Source organism: Cervus elaphus, chromosome 27 (assembly GCF_910594005.1).
Source record: "Cervus elaphus chromosome 27, mCerEla1.1, whole genome shotgun sequence".
Lineage (NCBI taxonomy): Eukaryota > Metazoa > Chordata > Mammalia > Artiodactyla > Cervidae > Cervus > Cervus elaphus.
The window spans coordinates 16873002-16894482 of record NC_057841.1 but is presented as its reverse complement, the minus strand read 5'-3'; the positions used below and the strand labels follow the sequence as shown (position 1 = coordinate 16894482).

Below are 21481 nucleotides of genomic sequence, written 5' to 3'. Positions count from 1 at the left end.
AGAGCTAAAGATAAGTCTGGCTCTGTGGACCACAGCCAAGCTAAGAAGCTCAAACAGGGCTCAAAGCCACAGGCTTGGTTTCAAGGACACCCTAGATTGTCAACTCAGCTCTTCAAGGGAGACATGGAGCTTGCCACACCAGCAGAGAAGAAGCACGGCGCTTTTACTTCTTTACATCCCTAACGCTTTGGGGATTTCTTATGCATAAAAGTTAAGTGTGCAACTAGAGATTATCTTACTAGGTGAGGTAAGTCAGAAAGAGAAGGACAATGTGATATCACTTATATGTGGAATCTAAAATGTGGAGTGAATGAACATCTGTGGAACAGATTCAGACCTAGTGATCAGACTTGTGGTTGCCAAGGGGGAGAGAGGAGAGGAAGCGGGATGGACTGGGATCTGGGGGCTGGTAGATGCAAACTATTACACATAGAATGGGTATATAACCAGGCCGTACTGTATAGCACAGGGAAAGTATATCCAATCTCCTGGGATAAGCCATAATGGTGTTTGTGTACGCTCAGTCATCTCTGACTCGCATTGTGAGTCACAAAGACCACACATTGTGGTCCTATGGACTGTGGCCCACCTGGTTCCTCTGTCCATAGGATTTTCCAGGTGAGAATACTGGAGGAGAGTGCAATTTCCTGCTCCAGGGGATCTTTCTGATCCAGGGATCGAATCTGCCTCTCTTAGTCTCCTGCATTGGCAGGAGGATTCTTTACCTGTAGTGATACCTGGGAAGTCCATGATAGCAGAATATAAAAAAGAAACAAACAAAAAAAACTATATATATGTGTGAAGCTGAGTCACTTTGCTGTGCAGTTTTAAATCAACTCTACTTCAATAAAGTAGCACAGTGAAGAGAAGAAAAGATATCTTTACAATGTGTTGGAAACACTTTTCGATAAGCTCTAACAATATGAACATGTTAAAACTCAGCTTCTCTTTCATTACGCATATCTTTCATCTATTTTTACTCCTCAGATTCCTTTGGTTGTATCTAAAAGTCTAGTGATTTTCAGAATCATATTTTTGACATCACAAATTCCAATTAACACCTATAATTTACCCACTTAAAAATTAACTTAAAGTACACAGTGAATTTTCACTTTTTAATTAAAGATAAGATTTATGCTCTAAAAAAGGGCAATTGAAACATTCTTTGGGTGTGGTTTGTGACAGGAGATTAGGGTGGAACCCAGAATTATTTAGGAAATTATAGCTTGAGAAAATGTAAGAGGGTTTAAAATAGAGAACTTATAAGGAAGAAAAATGTGTGTTTTTTGGTTGTTGTTTTTGTTTGTTTGTTTGTTTTCTGTTCCCGAAGAATTGCTTGGGGCTGTCTAGATTCAAAGAAGAAAGGATTCCATTACTTTTAAGTATTGCAAAAAGCTCCCAGGCCATTCTTGTCAAAAGATAGAAGAGATATTGTAGAATTTCTTACTATGACAGCAAGTTATAGCGGAGACTGTTGAAACGAGGGCTGACAGATTTTAGCTAATTTTAACAGGCATGTGTAGGTATTGCCAAATTCTTAACTTTCTGAATGATGTCATCTTTCCCACAAATTTCTTAAATGATGCCTTAGCAAACAAGCATTTCTATTCTAATAATGTCTGAGTAAAATGTTGAATCACTCAAAGGATACAGATAGTGAGAGGGGAAAAAAAAAAACGCCATGTGGGAGGGGCAGAGCTTTATAAAACCAGTCATTGCCATGTCTGAACTCTAACAACGCTCAGAAGTCCTTTTCCTGTCAGGCAGAGAAGAACCAGGTATTTCAGTCATTTCCATATCTCTATCTATGAAATAGGGTTTTATTTTGCATACTGGTATTATTAGTATAATGGAAATTAAACTGTGGGATGTTTTCGGAGAATGAGTAAAAATTTAATGCTGTTTCTTGTTTAGTTGCTTGTTTGAGAATATTTTGGTTCAAGATTTGAATTAAATTAAGTTAGACCTAATCTTAAATCTCAGAGGCCAGCAAATGCCTATGTAACATTCATCAAACCAAAATGTACGTTCTGGTTGTGATGTCAGTTTTACCAAACAGCTCAGAATGTGTGTCTCCTTTACTAGTTAGTGTTTGGCACTGAGTTTAATGAAAATAACTAGATCAATTAAAAAGAATTATTTTAGTAACTGAAAGTAATTTATAAATTGTGTATAAATATGATAAAAATGCAAAGAGCACTCAGTTTTCATCTTAACCAGAAATTAAGCAAAAAGCTGAGTGGTTCAATTCAATACCAGAATATACTTACTGAATTTAGTTTGATAATTGGTCAATTTAGTGAAAGAGAAAGAACAGCCCAGTTAGTTGCTGGATCAACTGAAGTAATAGTTCAAGAAATAATTTAATATCCCATAAACAAATAACCTTATTATGAAAGAAATCAAATACAGACAAGGTTTTTAATTTTGTGGGGGGAAAACTTGGTAATCTGGAATGGGAAATTTCCTTGAAGTATTGTTTTCTCTGTGTCATTAATTTTTCCGGTCAATTTCAAAATATTTACACTGTGTTGCTGCAAAAAAATTCATTTAAAAATGCTGCAGCAAATGCAAATCTAACGTTCGATGCCAGTGAGCAGAAGGACTGCGGCTGTGGGTCTGAGCGCTTCGTCACCTGCGCCGTTTCAGAGGCACATTTGTCCACTTGTGCTGCGGGAACCAACACAAACATCTCAGGGACCAGCCCCACACACGCTTTGCATCCGCTTGTTCTTCTAAAGATGATATTCAGCATCAGTTAGGAGTATAACATCTAGAAATCGTTGAAGGTGTATAGCTCACTCTAGTGTTAAGAAATTCACAACAGGTGTTTCCTGTTCTGAGAGATTCTGAAGTCACTCAGGGACTTCGATTTCACGTGGTCTTAGGCAGATTCCCATTTAAATGCAGGGTGGATGTGTGGTAGAGTCAGAAGACACACACACACACACACATATATATGGAGAATCCCAGGGACGGAGGAGCCTGATGGGCTGCCGTCTATGGGGTCACACAGAGTCGGACACGACTGAAGCGACTTAGCAGCAGCAGCAGCATATAATATATATTCATAGATTTCTACAAATATAAACTTCTCAAACCTTATTTGAAAGGTCTGTAAGAACAGCACTAGAGCTGGAATCAGAAGCTAGTCTTGGCTTTGAAACTACCTGTGCTATGGACATCTTCATATTCTCATTGGTATAACAGGAATTACTAGCTTTACCAGACAAGTAATTATGCAAATTAAACAGTGAGGCTGAAGGAATTTGGTAACTGTGATATAGACATAACACATTATTTTTTATGTTAAATGAAGTTAATTGCACCAGTCTGAAAGATAAAGTTTGAATGTTTTTAAAACAAGTAAATATATCTGGGGTGATTTAATTCTGTCTTCACTCACTTTTTAATTTTTTTTTTTTAAATAATCACAGTCAACTGAAATTCTAACTTGGCATTAAGAGCCCTCACTGTTAGTTTGTCTTGACACTTAAATTTTGTTAGTGTCAAAGTGACTGACGATTCAGGTCATTATAAAGAATTGGGTATAGGAGAGGTTTATATTAATTAATTAATTGGTAACGGTGCAGACTGTGGGATCTTAGTTCCCTTGACTAGGGATCGAGCCCATGCATTCAGCAATAAAAGTTCAGAGTTTTAGCCACTGGACCACTAGGGAATTCCCAGGCTTAAGTTTATTTTTCTAGCTTTGATTATCTTTTCATACACAACAGAGAAATATTTATGCTATTAATTCTCTGTTTCTGAAATGTTTTCGAGACAATTTACAAAAAAAGATCTACCCAGGAATAATTCATTATAAAGATGATTTTAAAATGTAGAAGGAAGAGGAAACAAATTTCTGTCACCCAGGTTAATCTAATCTCAGCAATGAAGCAAGCAAAAAAGAAACTGTTTTTTAAAACCCTAATAAACCTTCTAGGAGTATTAAAAACTGGCTTCCTTCTTCTTTTTATTTCCTCTTTCTAGCATTTCTCAAACCAGTAGCTGGCTGAAACTCTTACACATCGTAGTTAAACATCAGCAGGTGAAGTGTAAGTGACATTGGACAGAGTGGGTTTCTGAAGCTTGAATCCTAGGCTTGAATCCCTGCACCATTACATACAAACTCTGTGACCTTTTATAAGTTACTTAACTTCTCTGGGCATCAGGATGTAACCTATAGAATAAAGATCACAATATGTACCTCACACTGGTCCTGTGAATATCAAATATTAAAGGAGACAAGAAGACGTGAGAGAGTTTCAGGGACAAGTTCTATTTAATCTATTATTTTGTCTTGATTAAATAAAATTGGGTGGTAACTCACACGGGAAATTTTGATACAAATGGCAATCACTTTCTTCACAAGAAATGTTCATGAACTGAACGTTCACACCCATGGACTAGGGAGCCATGAGCCTGGAGGCGCTGCTGAGGGAGCCCAAGGCTATAGAGGGCCTCCTCCAGGGCGGCTTCCCAGCCACCGTCCCCAGAAGGCTTCCTGTGGAGTGATGAATGTCAGCGTCGCTTGGTATATTTATAGATTTTGGTAAGTGCAGGGTGTGTTTGAAGCCATTATGAAAGCATAAGATAGAATCTGTTGGCTAGAACCAGCAGGTACCCGCCCACACCCAGGTGTGTCCAAGCGTTTGACTGCATGTGAGTCGTAGGTCATGGAAAGTGTTTCTGTCATTTATCTTCAGATGGTGGATGGTGTGTGTGTGTGTGTGTGAGCTCCATATATCCAGACGACCCCCACAGGGGGACCTGGTGCTGACTGCCCTGCTAGGGGTGGTGGGAGGAGGGGGCCTTTCCAGCACTCCCAGTAATGAACTGCTCAGCACAGGGGAGCTTTGGAAGAAAGGCTGTGGTGTATGAGTGGAGGGGGCCCAGGAATGAGAGATAGGGCGGTGTGAAATGCCTGCTCTCAAAAGGTGAGTCTAGGTCATTTCTAGAAAGGAGTTTGACCATCTCCACTGGGGCCAACAAGATCGTGTGTGCACATGGCATGTATTTAAATATGTGTGTATTTGCCTCTAGTGTGTGTGATGGTGATGGTTTAGTCACTAGGTCATGTCCACGGATTCTTGTGACCCTGTGGACTGTAGCCTACCAGGCTCCTCTGTCCATGGGATTTCCCAGGCAAGAACACTGGAGTGGGTTGCCATTTCCTTCTCCAGGGGATCTTCCTGACCTGGGGATCGAATTTGAGTTTCCTGCATTGCAGGTGGTCTCCTGCATTTCAGGTGGGTTCTTTACTGACTGGGCCACCAGGGCAGGACCTCGTGTGTGTATCTGTGTGTCTGTACGTGTGATGTGTGTTTGTAGGTACAACACAGAGGTTGAGAGTATGACCCTGGAGGTACCCACCCACCTGGCTTCCATTTCCAGTCCTGTTCCTTATAGTTGAGAGACATGGGCCACTTTTCTGATTCTCTCCGGGCAGTAGCTTTTTCCTTTGTAAGCGCAAGAATAGCAGTGTCTTTCCCACAGGGTTTGTGTAACGATTACCTGGTTAGTACAGGGGAAATGTTGAACACAGCATCTGCTGTACAGTTAAGAATTCAATAAGGGTTATTTATTGCTATTGCTGTTATTATCATTATAATAAGGTGGAGGGTCACCACGTATCACAGGACTGTTCCCTCTGTCTCAGGATCAGCTGTGTAATTGCCCAATCCAGTGGAAAAGGGAAATGTGGGAGGACCCTTTGTATAAAATTAAGGAATTGCCGGGTCGTGACAGCAGCTCATTGTACCGAGGGGGAACCTTTTGTGTCTGCGCAGGTCCCAGGGTCACGACGCCGCTGGCCCTGTTCAGTGAAGGGAGAACAGAGAGGCAAGCCCTGGCCTGTGCAGGGTACAGTCTGTACTCTGCCACTGACATCCCTCAAAATGCTGAGTCATCTTGGACAACTGTTGCTTTTCCTCGTTTTCCTTCCAGATTGAGACAATGGAAGAACTTAATGTGGCAAATACAATCTTTGCCCTCAATTTCTTCAAGCATCTGGCAAACACAAGCGCCAACACCCAGAATATCTTCTTCTGTCCCTGGAGCATCTCCTCCACCGTGGCCATGGTCTACCTGGGCGCCCGGGGCAATACTGCAGACCAGATAGCCCAAGTAAGTTTCTGTTGAAGTTCCCAATTGGGACTGAAGGATTCCTGAACTGAATTGCAGAACTGAGCTGATTATATGCTTGCAATATCTGGACTATAACAAAGGCAGTGGCTTGTGGGATCTTAGTTCCCCCACCAGGGATTGAACCCGTGCTCTCAGCCATCATCACAAGCCATTACAACATGTCTTACTTAGATTCAAATCTATAAAAGAGATAGATTTTATCTATCTAAAAACCCTCAGTGGTTGATATGGCAGGAGGATTATTAGAGTTTCTTATCCTGCAATGTTAGAAATAGTTAATAGTGACCATATCTGACATCTGATAAAGTTTATATTTTTTCAAAGAATTTGTGTGCTTTATCTCTTATGGGTTTTCAGACAAGTGTCACTGATGGATGGATAGTGGGGCTGAAGCACTTTTTCGAGGGGTTCCTCTGGTTTCTGCCCTCTCATCTCAGGCTCTTTCCATTTATGTAAAGAATTCCTTTTAGTGGCTTTAAGAGAGTGCTACGAAGAGAACAAAAATTATTCCAGAGCTTGGTCTCCGCACTCTGGGGGAGGCACAGAGAGCAACGTGACTTTAGAGGGCCTCGGCCAACATGCTCCACCCCGTGAGCTCATGTCAACAAAACGGGGCTGAGGGGATGGCCAGTCATCAATGTCAAAGTGGTCAGGGGTGGGACACCATGGTGGGGGATTTCTGTCAGGGCCGCTGGCCTCCTTCCTTGGTGAATGGGCACCAGGTCAGTCAGGGGACCCTTTCATTGAGTTTGGGACTATGGAAATACGTTGAACTACTTTACCTGTACACGGCAATCAACCTATGGGATGAATGCAGGGCTATTAAAATTCACACGACCCTTCATGTCAATGGAGGGCAAAATTCTCCTACAATATTCTAAAGAAATTAGCCTCCAATTAAAATTAATTAATTAATTAAAAAAATTCACAGGCTCCTGTCTTCCCTGGGTCCATGACCAGACGAGGTAATTATAACATTAAGATTCTTTCCTAGTCCCATTTATATAGACATTAGCATTGAATGCTGTGAACACAAGCTCTGGTTTCCCACAAGCGGGGATGCTGCTTTCAGTCACACCAGAACACCGCTGGCTACTGTTGAGTTTCTCCTGAGTGTCGCACCTGAGTGTGTGAATACAAACAGATGGTTACAGTCTTCCAGGTACACCGAGGCCCATTTAAGGCAGGACTTGTTTGGAGTGGCTCACACAGAGCGTTAGCCAATCTCACCGCAGGAGGAGAAAGGATGGGAGCTTCGCTGTCTGTGTTTGTGGCAGTTTAAACACAAAGACTTACGACAAAGCCCTGTTGCTCAACTCTCTGGTACCAGCCACATTTTGCTAAACTCCTTCCCCTTTGTTTTCTTTGCCTTGAAAAAAAAAAGTAAAGGCAGTGAACTCCATTAAAAGCTTTAGAAAACATCAAGGACTTCTTTTTTTATTTTTATTTAGTTTTTGGCCATGCTGTGAGGCATGTGGAATGTTAGTTCCCTGACCAGGGCTTGAATCCATGCCCCCTGCATTGGAAGCATGGAGTCTTAACCACTGGACCACCAGGGAAATCTTTTTCAAATGTAAAGGAATCAGAAGTTTTTGGGTTTTTTTTTTTTTTTGAGGACAAATGTCAAACAAAGTGCTCTAGGTGCTAAAAGTAAAAACCTTGATTTTGACGCCAGAGGGAAAGTAACTTATTGGTCACTCGGGATACAACACAGTTTTTCTGTGTTTGGAAAGTATTTTCTGCACATGGGACAAGGATTTTATATGGGAAGGATTTTATATGCTACATGGGAAGATTCTAAAATTCAAAGGCAAATTGGCTTAATTCTCTACCAAAAAAGAGGAGACACTCTTTGGTTTGGAGGTGAAAGCCTGGACTTTGGGGACAGACCTGCCCATCTTTGGCTGATGGCTTTGCCACTTACTAGGTGTGTAAGTGAAGACATTTAAACGCTCTGAGCCTCAGCTTTCTTGTTTTTTATTTTATTTTTTAAGAACAGCTTTGCTGATCTATAATTCATATTTCATAAAATTCACCCATTTAAAGTTTACAATTCAATAGTTCTTAGTATATTCACAAGAATTGAGCAGCCATCACCACAATCTAATTTTAGAATATCTTCATCTCTCCTAAAAGAAACTCTGTGCGGTCTATGGCTATACCACCCTGAACCCTCCTGGTCTTGGAAGCTAGACAGGTCTGGGCCTGGTTAGTACTTGGATGGAAGACATTCTGTACCTATGAACTATATTAATTTGATCATACGTAATGTGGATGGTTAACCACATATTTTGTACATTAGTTGCAGACCTCTCAAACACCATTTGATAACTCAAAAGAGTCTAGTGGTAACTGCTTTATTTTTAAAATGTGAATGAAAATGTGTATCGAGCAAGATGGGAATGAAGATTACAGTTAACTGGAGAGGTACATGGTGGAACTAATTGTTTTCTTAGCTGATAGTTACAATGTTCCATCCAGGCATCTGAATGTTTTAGGAATTTATCCACAGAATACAAAATCATGTGAGGTAGATAGTTATAATGTTCCATCCAGGCATCTGAATGTTTTAGGAATTTATCCACAGAATACAAAATCACAGAAGAAAATCAGGGCAGGAGGAAGTCACACACAGTTGGGAACAGGTGTAGCTGGTAAGGCTGGAACTGTTGTAGTGGAAAACAGGGTAAATAGAATAAATAGATACTCTCTTACAGAGCACAGACAATGTGAGATTTGCCAGAATATTTTTACCCAGCTCTTATCTTTAGGATAAGGCCACAGACTGGCCCAGGGCAGGCCGCCTCTCTGGGCAGGGTGCCTGCCTCAGCCTGGCTCAGGGTCACTTCACATCCCCCACACCTGCAAGGACTTTTGCTGTGACCCAAGAGGGCTTCAGTGCTGCCCAGAGACCCTGACTTACGGGTCAACTTCCTTAAAAGGCAGGACAACCAGAGAAGCTCTAATACAAAATATTCCCGCTTGTGTAGCAGCAGTCAGACCGCTTCTTTTCAGAGAGTATTAGGTAGGAACTTATAATATATGATCTGAAGAGCAGAGAAAAACCCCAGAAATCCTAACACCTCTCCTTCCAGCCTAGAAATTCACCATCTGCTGGAAAAACTTGCATTCCTTCCCTTGGCAGAACGTCCACCATCAAACGCATTTACCAATAAGCCCCTCCCTGTCTGGGGCCCTATGGGACTGGGACCCAAGAGATGCTGGAGGTGGGTGTGGGTGGGTAGCAGGGCCAAGCTGAGGAGTCTATAATATTGGAGAGAGGACCTGAGCACCCTGTAGGGCAAGTCTGCACCTGCCAGCTTCACTGTTAGCTGGATCTGCCACTTAAAACATAAAGAAATTCACATTGGGACTTCCTGGTGGTCCAGTGGTTAAGACTCTGTGCTCCCAATGCAAGAGGGCCCAGGTTTGATCCTTGGTCAGGGAACATGTGGAAACTAAAGATCCTGCATGCCTCAACTAAAGGTGGTGCCTGCCTCAACTAAGACCAGGGGCAGCTAAATAAATCCATAAGTGAAAATAAATATTTTTTAAAAGAAATTCATATTGTCATCTGACTCCTGCCATCTGTCCCCAACATGGACAGAAGTGGGGAATTTCTTCATGTGTAAATAACATTTGTGCAAATGTTTTAGGTGATCCCTGGTAATACTGAGCAACCTGTTTTTGTGCTTAAACTAGCTGTGGCTGCTAATTTTTGACAGATTAGAAGGGTATACAGGGCTTCCCTTATAGCTAAATCAGTAAAGAATCTGCCTGAAATTCAGGAGACCCTGGTTCGATCCCTGGGTTGGGAAGATCCTCTGGAGAAGGAAATGGCAACCCACTCCAGTATTCTTGCCTGGAGAATCCCATGGACAGAGGAGCCTGGCGGGCTACAGTCCATGGGGTCGCAAGAGTCGGACGTGACTTAGCATCTAAACCACCACAGAAGGGTATATCATGTAAGGCCACTGAATCGAGAGATGAAAGGTCAGGAGTTAACCGTGTTACTTCTTTCAAGGCAATTTACAAGTTGGGTGATAATTTAATTAGAATGTTATAAATCATCTCATAATAAAAAAATTGTCAAAATGGCCAGTATTTGAATTAGTATAAAATAACTCATGCTAATTCCTATGAAGGGAATCTCACTGACTTACATGAAGAGCCCCTATGCTTGTTGCCCAGACACAAAAGCAGGGAACTAAACATAGGACCCCTACGAGGTAACTGACAGCCATTGGTTTAAAAGCTAAATAATGCAGCAGAAAAATGTACCCAATTTTCTCGAATTCCAATTTTAGGTGCTTCAGTTTAACCAAGTTGGAGTCCACGAAGGCACCCCAGTGACCCCACAGAGCCTCACCAGTTGTGATTTCATGCAACAGATCCAGAGGGACACCTATCCTGATGCTATTTTGCAGGTATCTGACTCATCCGTTCCTAGTTCTTTTATATTTTGCTTCCAGAAACTTCTTGTTATAAAGTCACAATATTTATGAAGAAACCTAGTACAATGTCCACCTTTCACAGTAGAAAACTAAGACTCACAGTCCTTGAGCAAATATCCTATGGTCACTCTGATAAGGAAGGGCAGAGATGGGGTAGATTCCAGGCTTTATGACTTACAGGTCAAGACTGTTTCTAAATTCTGCTGCATCAATCTGCCATTGGTTAGGTATGTATAATTTATTCTAAAGCCATGGTAGAGACTCATAGAATACATGTGTGAATGCAGATTTCCAGAGTAAGGGGTGACAAGTAATTGAGGAATGGAGATGGCCAGGCTTGATGACTTCACGAGAGGTCTCTGACCTTCACATATCCTTTATCTCCTCTCTATCTATCTATCTAGGGCTTCCCCGATGGCTTAGTGGTAAAGAATCTGCAGGCAATGCAGGAGACATAGGACATGTGGGTTCAGTCCCTGGGTGGGAAGATCCCCTGGAGCAGGAAATGACAATCAACTGTAGTCTTCTTGGCTTGAAAAATCCCACGGTCAGAGGAGCCTGGTGGGCTGTAGTCCGAAGAGTTGTGTAGAGATGCACTCAACTATATGACTGAGCATAAGCACACATCTATCTATCTATTGTCATTTACGATCATCATCTACTATCTATCTATCTATCTATCTCCTGATCTATCATCATAATAAGCAACTGAACAATAGCAATTTATCTATCTACCTCTTTATCATCATTATTATGATCATCGTCTACTGTCTGTCATCCATTCATCTAATCTATCTCAGGTGAATATCTTTTCCCAGTAATTCACTTCCTTAAACACCAACCATCCATCTACATTATAAGAGCCTGGTGTAGATGGGCTCCTATTGGTAAACGACTTCCCCAATCACACCCGAGTTAGGTCAGGGGGAGATACCTCTCACCGGTTCCTTCCTGGGGACGCTGATGCTCCCCCTGCCTGCCGCCCAGGGAATTACAGACTCAAGATGGAGAGAGGGCCTCTTCTGCCAGGTCTGAGCGGACAGCTGATGGTCCATCTTCAGGGCTCTGACCTCGGCTTCACCCAAGCCGCTTCTGTGACTAAGCCCTGTGTCTGTCATCATGCTCGAAAACTTCAGGTTGGGGACTGGAATTCCCCTCGATTTTATGTTTTCTAAACTCCAGATTTTCCATTGCACAGACTACTCCTTAATTATGCCATGGGACTTGTTTAAGTTATATACATTTTTAAAGAACATGTCTAATGTAACATTTTAATATAATAAAAATTGCTTAGAGACTTTATAGTTTAGCTAAACTATCAAAGGGGCCTGACTTTTCCTAGCATCTCAGTTCTGTCAAAGTTAAATCCAATCCATAGGCAGAGAAATATCTGAAACAAGTCAAAAATTATATGATAAGTTTTAATGTACTACATCCATATGAACAGTATTTCATCATAGTTACCTCCAAAGTGACAGAAAAAAAAGTATATTTTAATACAGCATTTTATTGATATCCTAGAAAAAAATACTATTGCTTCAGAAATATCTTGTTTAGGAGTCCTGAGTTATATAAAACGAATCCCTCCTTTTCCTTTTAAGGCACAAGCTGCCGGGAAAATCCATTCATCCTTCCGTTCTCTCAGCAACGCCATCAACACGTCCACGGGGGAGTATTTATTGGAAAGTGCCAATAAGCTGTTTGGAGAGAAGTCTGCAAGATTCAAGGAAGTGAGTGAAACCTGCAATTTAAATGGCAGGGCTGCAAACTTGCAACTGAGGTCACTTTCAAAGCTGTTTTCTCTGATTCATTCCCAGTAAGTCAGAATTCCACTCGGGCTCGCTTATGGCTCCCCGAGGCCAGGGGACAAGATCCAACGCAGCTATGCTTAGGCTCCCTCCGTGGGTGCTTCCTCTTTCTACTGTAAAAACCTCACATGTAAAGTCACAAGTCAGGAGGAGGGCACAGCTATTCCCAGAACCGCTAAACCCACACCCAGCCTCTCCTTCTGTATCCTGTTCATAATGCAAAGTATGCAGGAGAACAAATGCAGTCGGGACTGGGTTGGGGTGGGTGGTGGTCAAGAGATCGAATAATCAGCCCCCCGCCCCGCCCCCCAGCCGACCTCCCTGCTACCCATTCTTCAGGCTTCCCAATCTTGACAGGAAACCTGTAATTTACAGTTACACCATGGCTAGTTGGGTAACCAGAAGAAGGGCATGGCAACCCACTCTAGTATTCCTGCCTGGAGAATTCCATGGACAGAGGAGCCTGGCGGTCCACAGTCCATGGAGTCACAAAGAGCTGGACACGACTGAACGACTAATACTTTCACTTTCACGTGCTGGATGTATATTCTGTATGATCTTTGTCATTATTGTTTTCACTTTAAAGGAATACATGAGGCTTTCCAAGAAATACTACTCTACAGAACCCCAGGCGGTGGACTTCCTAGAATGTGCAGAAGACACCAGAAAAAAGATTAATTCCTGGGTCAAGACCCAAACCAAAGGTAAAACCAAGGAAATAGTTTCTGCTCTTCTTTCCACATAGAAAACTCTGATTTTTTTTTTTAAGTCCTTAAACTTAGCCCTTACTCCCATCCTTAGTTATTTTAGCTAATGTAACCTGATTGAGCTTTGTGGTGTTTTAAGTGAGAAAAAAAATAACCGAGGCATCCTAATAGAAGATATATATTCAGTACTTCAATAATCTGGTTTTGGATTATTACCTTAGAGTAGAATGTAAGAAGAGGCAGATCTTTTCTAACATAGGAAATATCAGTATTGAAATAATTGTGACTTTATGTTCACTGTGAACAAAAAGAACAAAGGCACAATTGTCAACTGAGTAAGTGGTGTGAGAATACCAGCAATGGAAAAAGGAGAGATCATAAAATTTTAACTCTTTCTTCTATTGCACCCTTCAGAGTCAGCATGTTGTCAAGTTCTCTCAGCCCCTGCTTTATCTCTCATTGATCATCTAAGCTATTTCTACCTTTGTTACACATGTACTCAGTTCTTAACTGACTCATCCAAGATTCCACTATCTGGTAGTGGTACATTTGGGGTTCCCTCTTCTTCTGAGCCTTAGTCTAATTCTGGAATTCTTTAATTTAATGTTCAAAGAGTTTGATAACTTAATGCAGAAAACATATTTTCACTTATCTCCTATGTTTATTTATTTACTTTTAAATAAGTTTTTATTTGGCTGTGTTGGGTCACAGTTGTGGCATGTGAAATCTAGTTCCCTCACCAGGAATTGAATCTGGGCCTCTGGCATTGGGAGCATGGAATATTAGCCACTGGACTACTAGGGAAATCCCTACATCCTATGTTTAAAACATTATTTCACGCCATAGTATGCCATCCTGCTTTCTTAGCTACCATAATAGAAAAAAACACTTGTACTAAGTTCTGTAGAATTGAAAAAAAGTATTATTGTTTCTCTGAAAATAGTTCACCTACTTCAGTTCTTCATTTCTAGATTTTTAAATTACTGCTTTAAAAGACTGACATACCACTGACAAAAAGAAAGTGGAGAAAGTGAAGATTTAACAGAAATGAAAGTCAAAGCGGATTGCAAAATTAAAGAGACACATGAAAGCTTTCTTTTTTGGAAACTGCAAGAATTTCCCTTCTTTCTAAGCATTTGTGGTGAATGGCTATAAATCAGTCAGTGGAATTGCAAAAATGCCAAATAGTCATTTGGACTGATTGTTTTACCAATTTTTATAGTAATTTGAGAAAAAAATTTCTTTTTTCCTGGTTATGATCAAATACTACATGTCACAAAGTTAAATAAAGTCCCAGCAGATTTCCAAGTAGTAACCAGGAATTTTAATTGCTAGGGGGTATACTGAATGAAGATATTGAATAACTATACTGAAACTGGTCAGACTACAGTGACCTTTTCGCTTGAGTCTTGTATCTGTCAGTAGAAATGGAAGATGGTGGAATTCTGACCAGCTCACAAGCATTGTGACCTTGGAAAGGTCATTAATATCTCACTGTAGTGTCCATGTGTGTTGTTGTTCAGTTGCTAAGTCTTGTCTGACTCTGCCACCCCATGAATTGCAGCATGCCAGGCTTCGCTGTCCTTCACTATCTCCTGTAGTTTGCTCAAACTGATGTCCATTGAGCCAGTGATGCCATCTAACCATCTCATCCTCTGTTGCTGCCTTCTCCTCTTGCTCTCAATCTTTCCAGCATCAGGGTCTTTTCCAATGAGTCGACTCTTCCCATCAGGTGCCAAAGTATTGGAGGTGCAGTTTCAGCATCAGTCCTTCCAATGAATATTCAGGGTTGATTTCCTACTTGTGTAAAATGACACTAATAATACTCTGTTACTAGAGTGGTTGTGAGATTAAATAAAGTAATGTGGTTGAAGTATTGCAGAGCAGGCATTCACTATAAGTGGGCTGGTTCTTAAACAAACTTAAAAGAAAAATCACCCTCAGATATTATCATTTCTGGGGACCGTTTGGGGCTCAATCATTCACTCCCTTCTCTGTGTTGTCACAGTACTCTGAAATATTCAGCTCTCTTATAGAACTTATCACACTTTTTTCCCTAAATGATTTAGAGTGTCGCTCCAATATTCTAAGCCTCCCCAGGGCAATTCTTCCTTTATTACTTAATGGAATCTGTGCTATTCCTTATGTAGGTCTAGCACAACTCCCAAAACACTGTTTTTGGGTCAATCAATGAGACCCATGGGCTGTCTAGACCAGATCTAGAAGCCCTGGTGACTTACTGGGGAAATGCACTATTATATTCCTTGTTAGTGTTAGTCACTAAATTGTGTCCATCTCTTTGTGATCCCATGGACTGCAGCCCGCCAGGCTCCTCTGCCCATGAAATTCTCCAGGCAAGAATACTGGAGTGGGTTGCCTTTCTCTTCTCCAGGGGACCCTCACCCCCCCAGGAACCGAACTCAGGTCTCCTGCATTGCTGGCATATTCTTTACCATCTGAGCCACCAGGGAAGCCCATTATATTCCTTGAATCTCTTTTTCACTCCCATCTGAATGAACTAGCTTCATATAACTACAAAACTTTAAGAAAACAGTATAAAAGGAATTTAAAATTTTCTGGGACTTCTCTGGTGGTCCAGGGGTTAAGACTCTGCACTCTCAAAGCAAGGGATACAGGTTCAATTCCGGGTCAAGGAAATAAAATCCTGCATGCAGCACAGTGTGGCCAAAGGAAATAAATAAATAAAAGAAACTTTAAAAAAATTTTCCAAGTCTGATAGTAATTCTAAATCTTAATTATATTACTTCTTCATTTTCTCTTGAATTTTGTAAACCTGAAAAATTTGGTCTGGGTTTTACTTATGATTTAAATAAATTAGAAAAATTTGAATGTGATATCAGTATCTCTGCAGAGTATGATAAATGTGGATGCTGAGCTTGATAGTGACTCAAAAGATTCAAGAAATCATAATGACTTCATAATTGTTAATCATGAAACCTAAACATATATTTTCTGTAGGCAAAATCCCAAACTTGCTACCTGAAGGTTCTGTTGATGCAGACACCAAGATGGTCCTGGTGAATGCTGTCTACTTCAAAGGAAGGTGGAAGACTCCATTTCAGAAGAAATTAAAGGGACTTTATCCCTTCCGTGTGAACTCGGTATGAAACAATGACAACAAATTGAATTTTCTTAACATAGATTTTAGGGCTTTTGACAAAATAGAGACAGGATAATTAGGGACCACTCACTGATACCCATACGTGATTTGCTATTAATAGTTATAAGTTATGCACACTGGATAGTTTATTGACTCTTTCAGGTTATTGGATAGCACTCAGTAATTTTCTGAGGGGCCTTATGAGCAGTGTTGAAGACCATGGGCTTTACAATTACACAATTCTGGACTCACATTTAGGCTCTACTACTGACCAACTATGATATTGCTTGTGGTTCATTCATCCCATTTTTTGATTTGTGAAACTAGGATGATAATTTCCAACTCAAAAGGTTGTTGTAAGAATTCAATGAGATTTTTCAGAGTTCTTGACCCCTAGTAGGTACTGAACAAATGTTTCAGTATTATTATAATTGTCCATCTTATTATTAGTTGATACTACTTTGAAAAAAATGAAATAGATCAGAATCACTGTGAGAGCATGCAAATAATAAGTTTCTATTTTTAAAATATATTTTGACATTTCTAAACAAATTTCAAAACAAATTTTTAATTTTTGAAAAGCATATTTCTTCAGCATGATAGCATAACCCATTCTCTTTTATGTCTGATTGTAAATCTTTTGACATCTTACTATCAACTTTCATGTTTTACTTTTTAATTACTTTAGACTCAGCGCAAATCAGTAGAGATGATGTTCCTGAATGAAAAGCTAAACATTGGATACATAGCAGACCTGAAGGTCCAGATTCTAGAACTCCCATATGCTGGCAATGTCAGTATGTTCCTGCTGCTTCCAGATGAAATTGCTGAATCCTCTACAGGCTTGGAGTTGGTAAGAATTCCAGCTTCCATTGTTTTAAACTTCTGGGACTAAACGCACCTTTGCACATGTTGTTGTTGTTGTTGTTATTTAGTCGCTAAGTCACGTCCGACTCTTTGGGACCCCATGGACTGTAGCCCACCGTGCTCCTTTGTCCATGGGATTTCCCAGGCAAGATTACTGAAGTGGGCTGCCATTTCCTTCTCCAGGGAATCTTCCCCATTCAAGGATCAAACCCATGTTTCCTTTTCCTTTGTCACTGAGCCACCTGGGAAGCCCTTGCATATACTACACCCGAGGAAATGGTGTGCAGTTTGGATATGTGAACTGGTTTGAGAGGAACTGTGCCAGGTTACCCACTGTCATTCATAAGCCTTAAACACATGTCATACATGCTATCTTCTTGCAAAATTTTTACCAAACTATTAAACTTTGATATCACCTACAGTATAGTGAAGTCATTGGTTGCCAACATTAGAGGTTGTTGTCCTTCTCTGCTAAGCACTCATTGGTTTTATGTTTTGGATTCGTAGCTGGAAAGTGAACTCACCTATGACAAACTCAACAAGTGGCTCAGCGAAGACACCATGGCTGAGGATGACGTGGTGGTGTACATCCCCGAGTTCAAATTAGAAGAGCGTTATGAACTCAAGACCATTCTCACAAGCATGGGCATGGGTGATGCCTTCAGCCGGGGCCAAGCCAATTTCTCAGGCATGTCAGGAAAGAATGACCTGTTTCTGTCTGAAGTGTTCCATCAAGCTTCTGTGGAAGTGAACAAGGAGGGCACTGAGGCTTCTGCCGGCACTGGGGCCATCATGACAGGGAGAACAGGTCACGGAGGCCCACAGTTCGTGGCAGACCATCCTTTCCTCTTCCTTATCATGCACAAGATAACCAAGAGCATCCTATTTTTGGGCAGATTTGCCTCACCCTAAATTGAAAGCTTCTGTTTCTGCACAGGAATTTGTAAAATGAGTGTAAGCCTCAGGATTTCTGGCAGTGCCGAAACTTCTCTGCATGTTTCTGTTTTTCTGAAAACCTTTTATTACACACTAACTAGAAACACAGACATGGCGTGACATCTGTGAATCATAACATTACCCCCCTGTTAATCATTTGGCCTCCTAAAATGGGATGATATCTCATTTAGTTCTTATTCTCAGTTTATTTTATAGCATTAACTTTTACTGTATTATTTATTATTTTATATATTTTTTATTATAGTCACTGTCTAGTATAGTTGATACATTTACATAAGCCAGTTATCCCTTATTTTTCTTTCTAAGGCAATATATGTATTTTTGGGCTTCCCTGGTGGCTCAGAGGATGGAGAATCTACCTGCAATGCAGGATACCTGAGTTCGATCCCTGAGTCAGGAAGATCCCCTGGAGAAGGGAATGGCTACCCATTTCAGTGTTCTTGCCTGGAGAATTCCATTGACAGAGGAGCCTAGCAGGCTCCAGTCTATGGGGTTACAATAAGTCAAACATGACTTAGTGACTAAGCATGCATGCATATGTATTTGTTCTTATAATGAAGGATAAGTAGGTGGCCTTCCATGACCTTTTGTAATAGAAACCTAGAAGAAAGCATTGAACAACAGGGAAATATATATTGTGTGCATTTCTAAACAAATGTCTAGCATTATATATCACATACAAGTGGCTGTAACTTATGTAAGGTTGCAAAAATACAGAAAATAAACCTATTTTCACAAACCATTTGCTTGTTTACATTCTATTAGGTCTTTAGGTTATAAGACCTGCTTATCTTGTTTCTCAGAAATCAGGCATCGCAGCTCATTTGTGAGAGCCAAGCAAACAGAATAAAGGAGCCAAGGGAATCACCAACTGCTTTGCAAGGGGCCCCAGTGTTGGGGGTGAGGTGGAGCTGTGTGAAAAATTGATTAGAACTGCCTTCTCACAGCAGAAAAACATATAACACTTCAAAATGATAGTTTGGGTCAGAGTTCTTTGGGGACCCCTGTATTCAAATCAGGACATCAGGAATAAACACCGAGTCTAGTGGTTGCAGACATAGCATGAAGGTCATAATCACTGAGTGAGTTGACAGAGAGTTCAGAGGGGTAGAGATGAGCTGGGCACAAAGGTGGAAGGAAACATAAGTTGACTTATTTTAAGTGTGTTTGCTTCAAATAGCACTGAACACTTTTGTGTGGATCAGCAGCAGAGAAGGACAAAATTTAATTCTTGAGAACTAAGGAAGATCTGAGGTTTAGGGAGTCTGACCTGGCTGCAGAAGTGTGGCTGGATCCTGAAAATGCATTCCAGGCATTGACCTCTTTATGATGAAAGCCAGGGATGGGTGACCCATTGGAGCATGGTGGCTAAAGAGGTAGCCTCACGACTTTGACTTAACTGCACCCAAATTCCAGTTCAAATACTTTGGAGTCCTCTTAATTATAAGCTGGGAATGATGCTTCCTCATGCTTCAGTTTTCTTTCAACGTAAACTAGGGGAAAAAGTGCTTTTCTCATAAGGTTGCTCTGCCAGTGGAACGAATTCACATCTAACAAGAAATTAAACAAATGCTTAGCATATAAATACTAGTGATTATAGTTATTTTCTTAGTTGGCAATAAAACTGGCTCACTGTCAGCTGATCAAATATAGCATCCCAGAAAATTATTCAGTTAATTTTTTTAAGGCTTGAATTATGGTTTATTTCCTCAAAATCAGATATTCTTAAAAATTATAGGTTCTTCCTTGCATTCTCCTACTTACTTTTAGATTCATTTAAAAAATGTATTTTATCAATTCATTCAGCAAGGTAATAAGTAATAACTTTCTGAATCATTGTGAGGTTCTGAGTCTTAAGATATACATCACCTTCGTTACTGAATTAGAGCATGAGCATAGAATTCTAGGTTCAAAGTATTCTTCACAATTTGTTGTTTTTCAGTTGCTAAGTTGTGATCAGTTGTGTCTGACTCTTTGCTACTCCATGGACTGCAGCATGCCAGGCTTCCCTGTCCTTCACCATCTCCCTGAGTTTGCTCAAACTCATGTCCATCCAGTAGGTGATTCCATCCAACCATCTTATCCTCTGTTGCCCTCTTCTCCTGCCTTCACTCTTTCTCAGCATCAGGGTCTTTTCCAGTGAGTCAGCTCTTCTCATCAGGTGGCCAAAGTATTGGAGCTTCAGCTTCAGCATCAGTCCTTCCAAAGAATATTCACGGTTGATTTCCCTTACAATTGATTGGCTTGATCTCCTTGCAGTCCAAGGGACTCTCAAGAGTCTTCCCCAGCACCACAATTCGAAAGCAATAATTTTTCAGCTCTCAACCTTCTTTATGGTCCAACTCTCACATCCATATATGACCACTGGAAAATCCATAGCTTTGACTCTAGGGATCTTTGTGGACAAAGTGATATCTCTGGAGTTTTGCTTCTTATAGTTTTAATAATTTTATTTTTGTTTTTGATGCAGTTCTTAATATTTCATCACATTATGAGTCCTTTAAAATGGTTTTCAAAATTTAGTTTATTCATCAGGAGACGTTTTCCATTTGGAAACCTGTGTCTTGGTTTAGTTCTGGGAAACTCTCAGCCAACACTATGGCCTGAATATTTGTTACCCTCACTCCAACACAGATGTTGAAACCCTAATCCCTGATGGAATGTTGTTTTTAGGGGCGCCCTTTGGGAGGTAACTGGGATTAGAATTGGTCATGAGGGTGTGTCCCAGGATGTAATTAGTGTTCTTATGTAACTGGAAGGGTTAATTTGGAATTCACAAGGAATCTGCTCTGTGACTTTAACCCTTATATTGCTGATTTTGTTATTATAGACATACAGTGGTCTGCCTCATGGAGATAAGCTGACTCTGCCCGCCTGTGAAGGACTGTGACATTCTTAGATTCACTGTGTTGCCTTAAATTCTTTGTGGCAAATGTCGGGGACCTCCCTTGTCTGCTGCTTACTGGTGGGGCTGATATTCACATTTTGGGAGGTGGGCATCGTAGGTAGATGTGGCATCTTTGTTTTCTGATGACAGGAGATATTCCATTTCACACCACCCATGAAATCACAATTGATGCTTTTGAGCTGTGGTGTTGGAGAAGACTCTGGAGAGTCCCTGTGAGCCAGGAGGTGAGGCCTGACCAAGCACCCAACCATGCTTGCACCCTCCTCTCAGACCTGCAGCTTCCAGAACTGTGAAAAATGGGTGTTCTCCAGGCGCCCAGTCAGTGGTGTTGTTACCTGACCAATGGTTAAATAAGGCAGCCATCAACCACACAATTGTCTGGGCTCCATCCTATCTCCTCTCTTCTTCTGGATTCCCATTTGAATAATACTGACATACCTTGAGTTCTTTTTTTATTTTCTAACAGATTTTGAATACCTAATACATTCCTGCAATCTTAATATCAAATA

General features: G+C 40.8%; 1 protein-coding gene across 2 annotated transcripts; it reads left to right on the top strand.

Annotated features, from left to right (window-relative positions):
- The first annotated feature begins 1663 nt into the window (after window positions 1-1663).
- Window positions 1664-18806, top strand: LOC122684836 (plasminogen activator inhibitor 2-like). Of its 2 annotated transcripts, none has more exons than XM_043889264.1 (8): window positions 1664-1778; window positions 5950-6129; window positions 10458-10577; window positions 12206-12334; window positions 12999-13116; window positions 16099-16241; window positions 16929-17093; window positions 17615-18806. In XM_043889264.1, the coding sequence occupies exons 2-8, from the start codon at window positions 5959-5961 to the stop codon at window positions 18017-18019; spliced, it is 1251 nt and encodes a 416-aa protein (XP_043745199.1). In that variant the 5' UTR covers window positions 1664-1778; window positions 5950-5958; the 3' UTR covers window positions 18020-18806. The 2 variants fall into 2 exon arrangements, with proteins under 2 accessions (XP_043745199.1, XP_043745200.1); XM_043889265.1 differs by lacking the exon at window positions 1664-1778 and adding an exon at window positions 4918-4940.
- Window positions 18807-21481: the final 2675 nt, after the last annotated feature.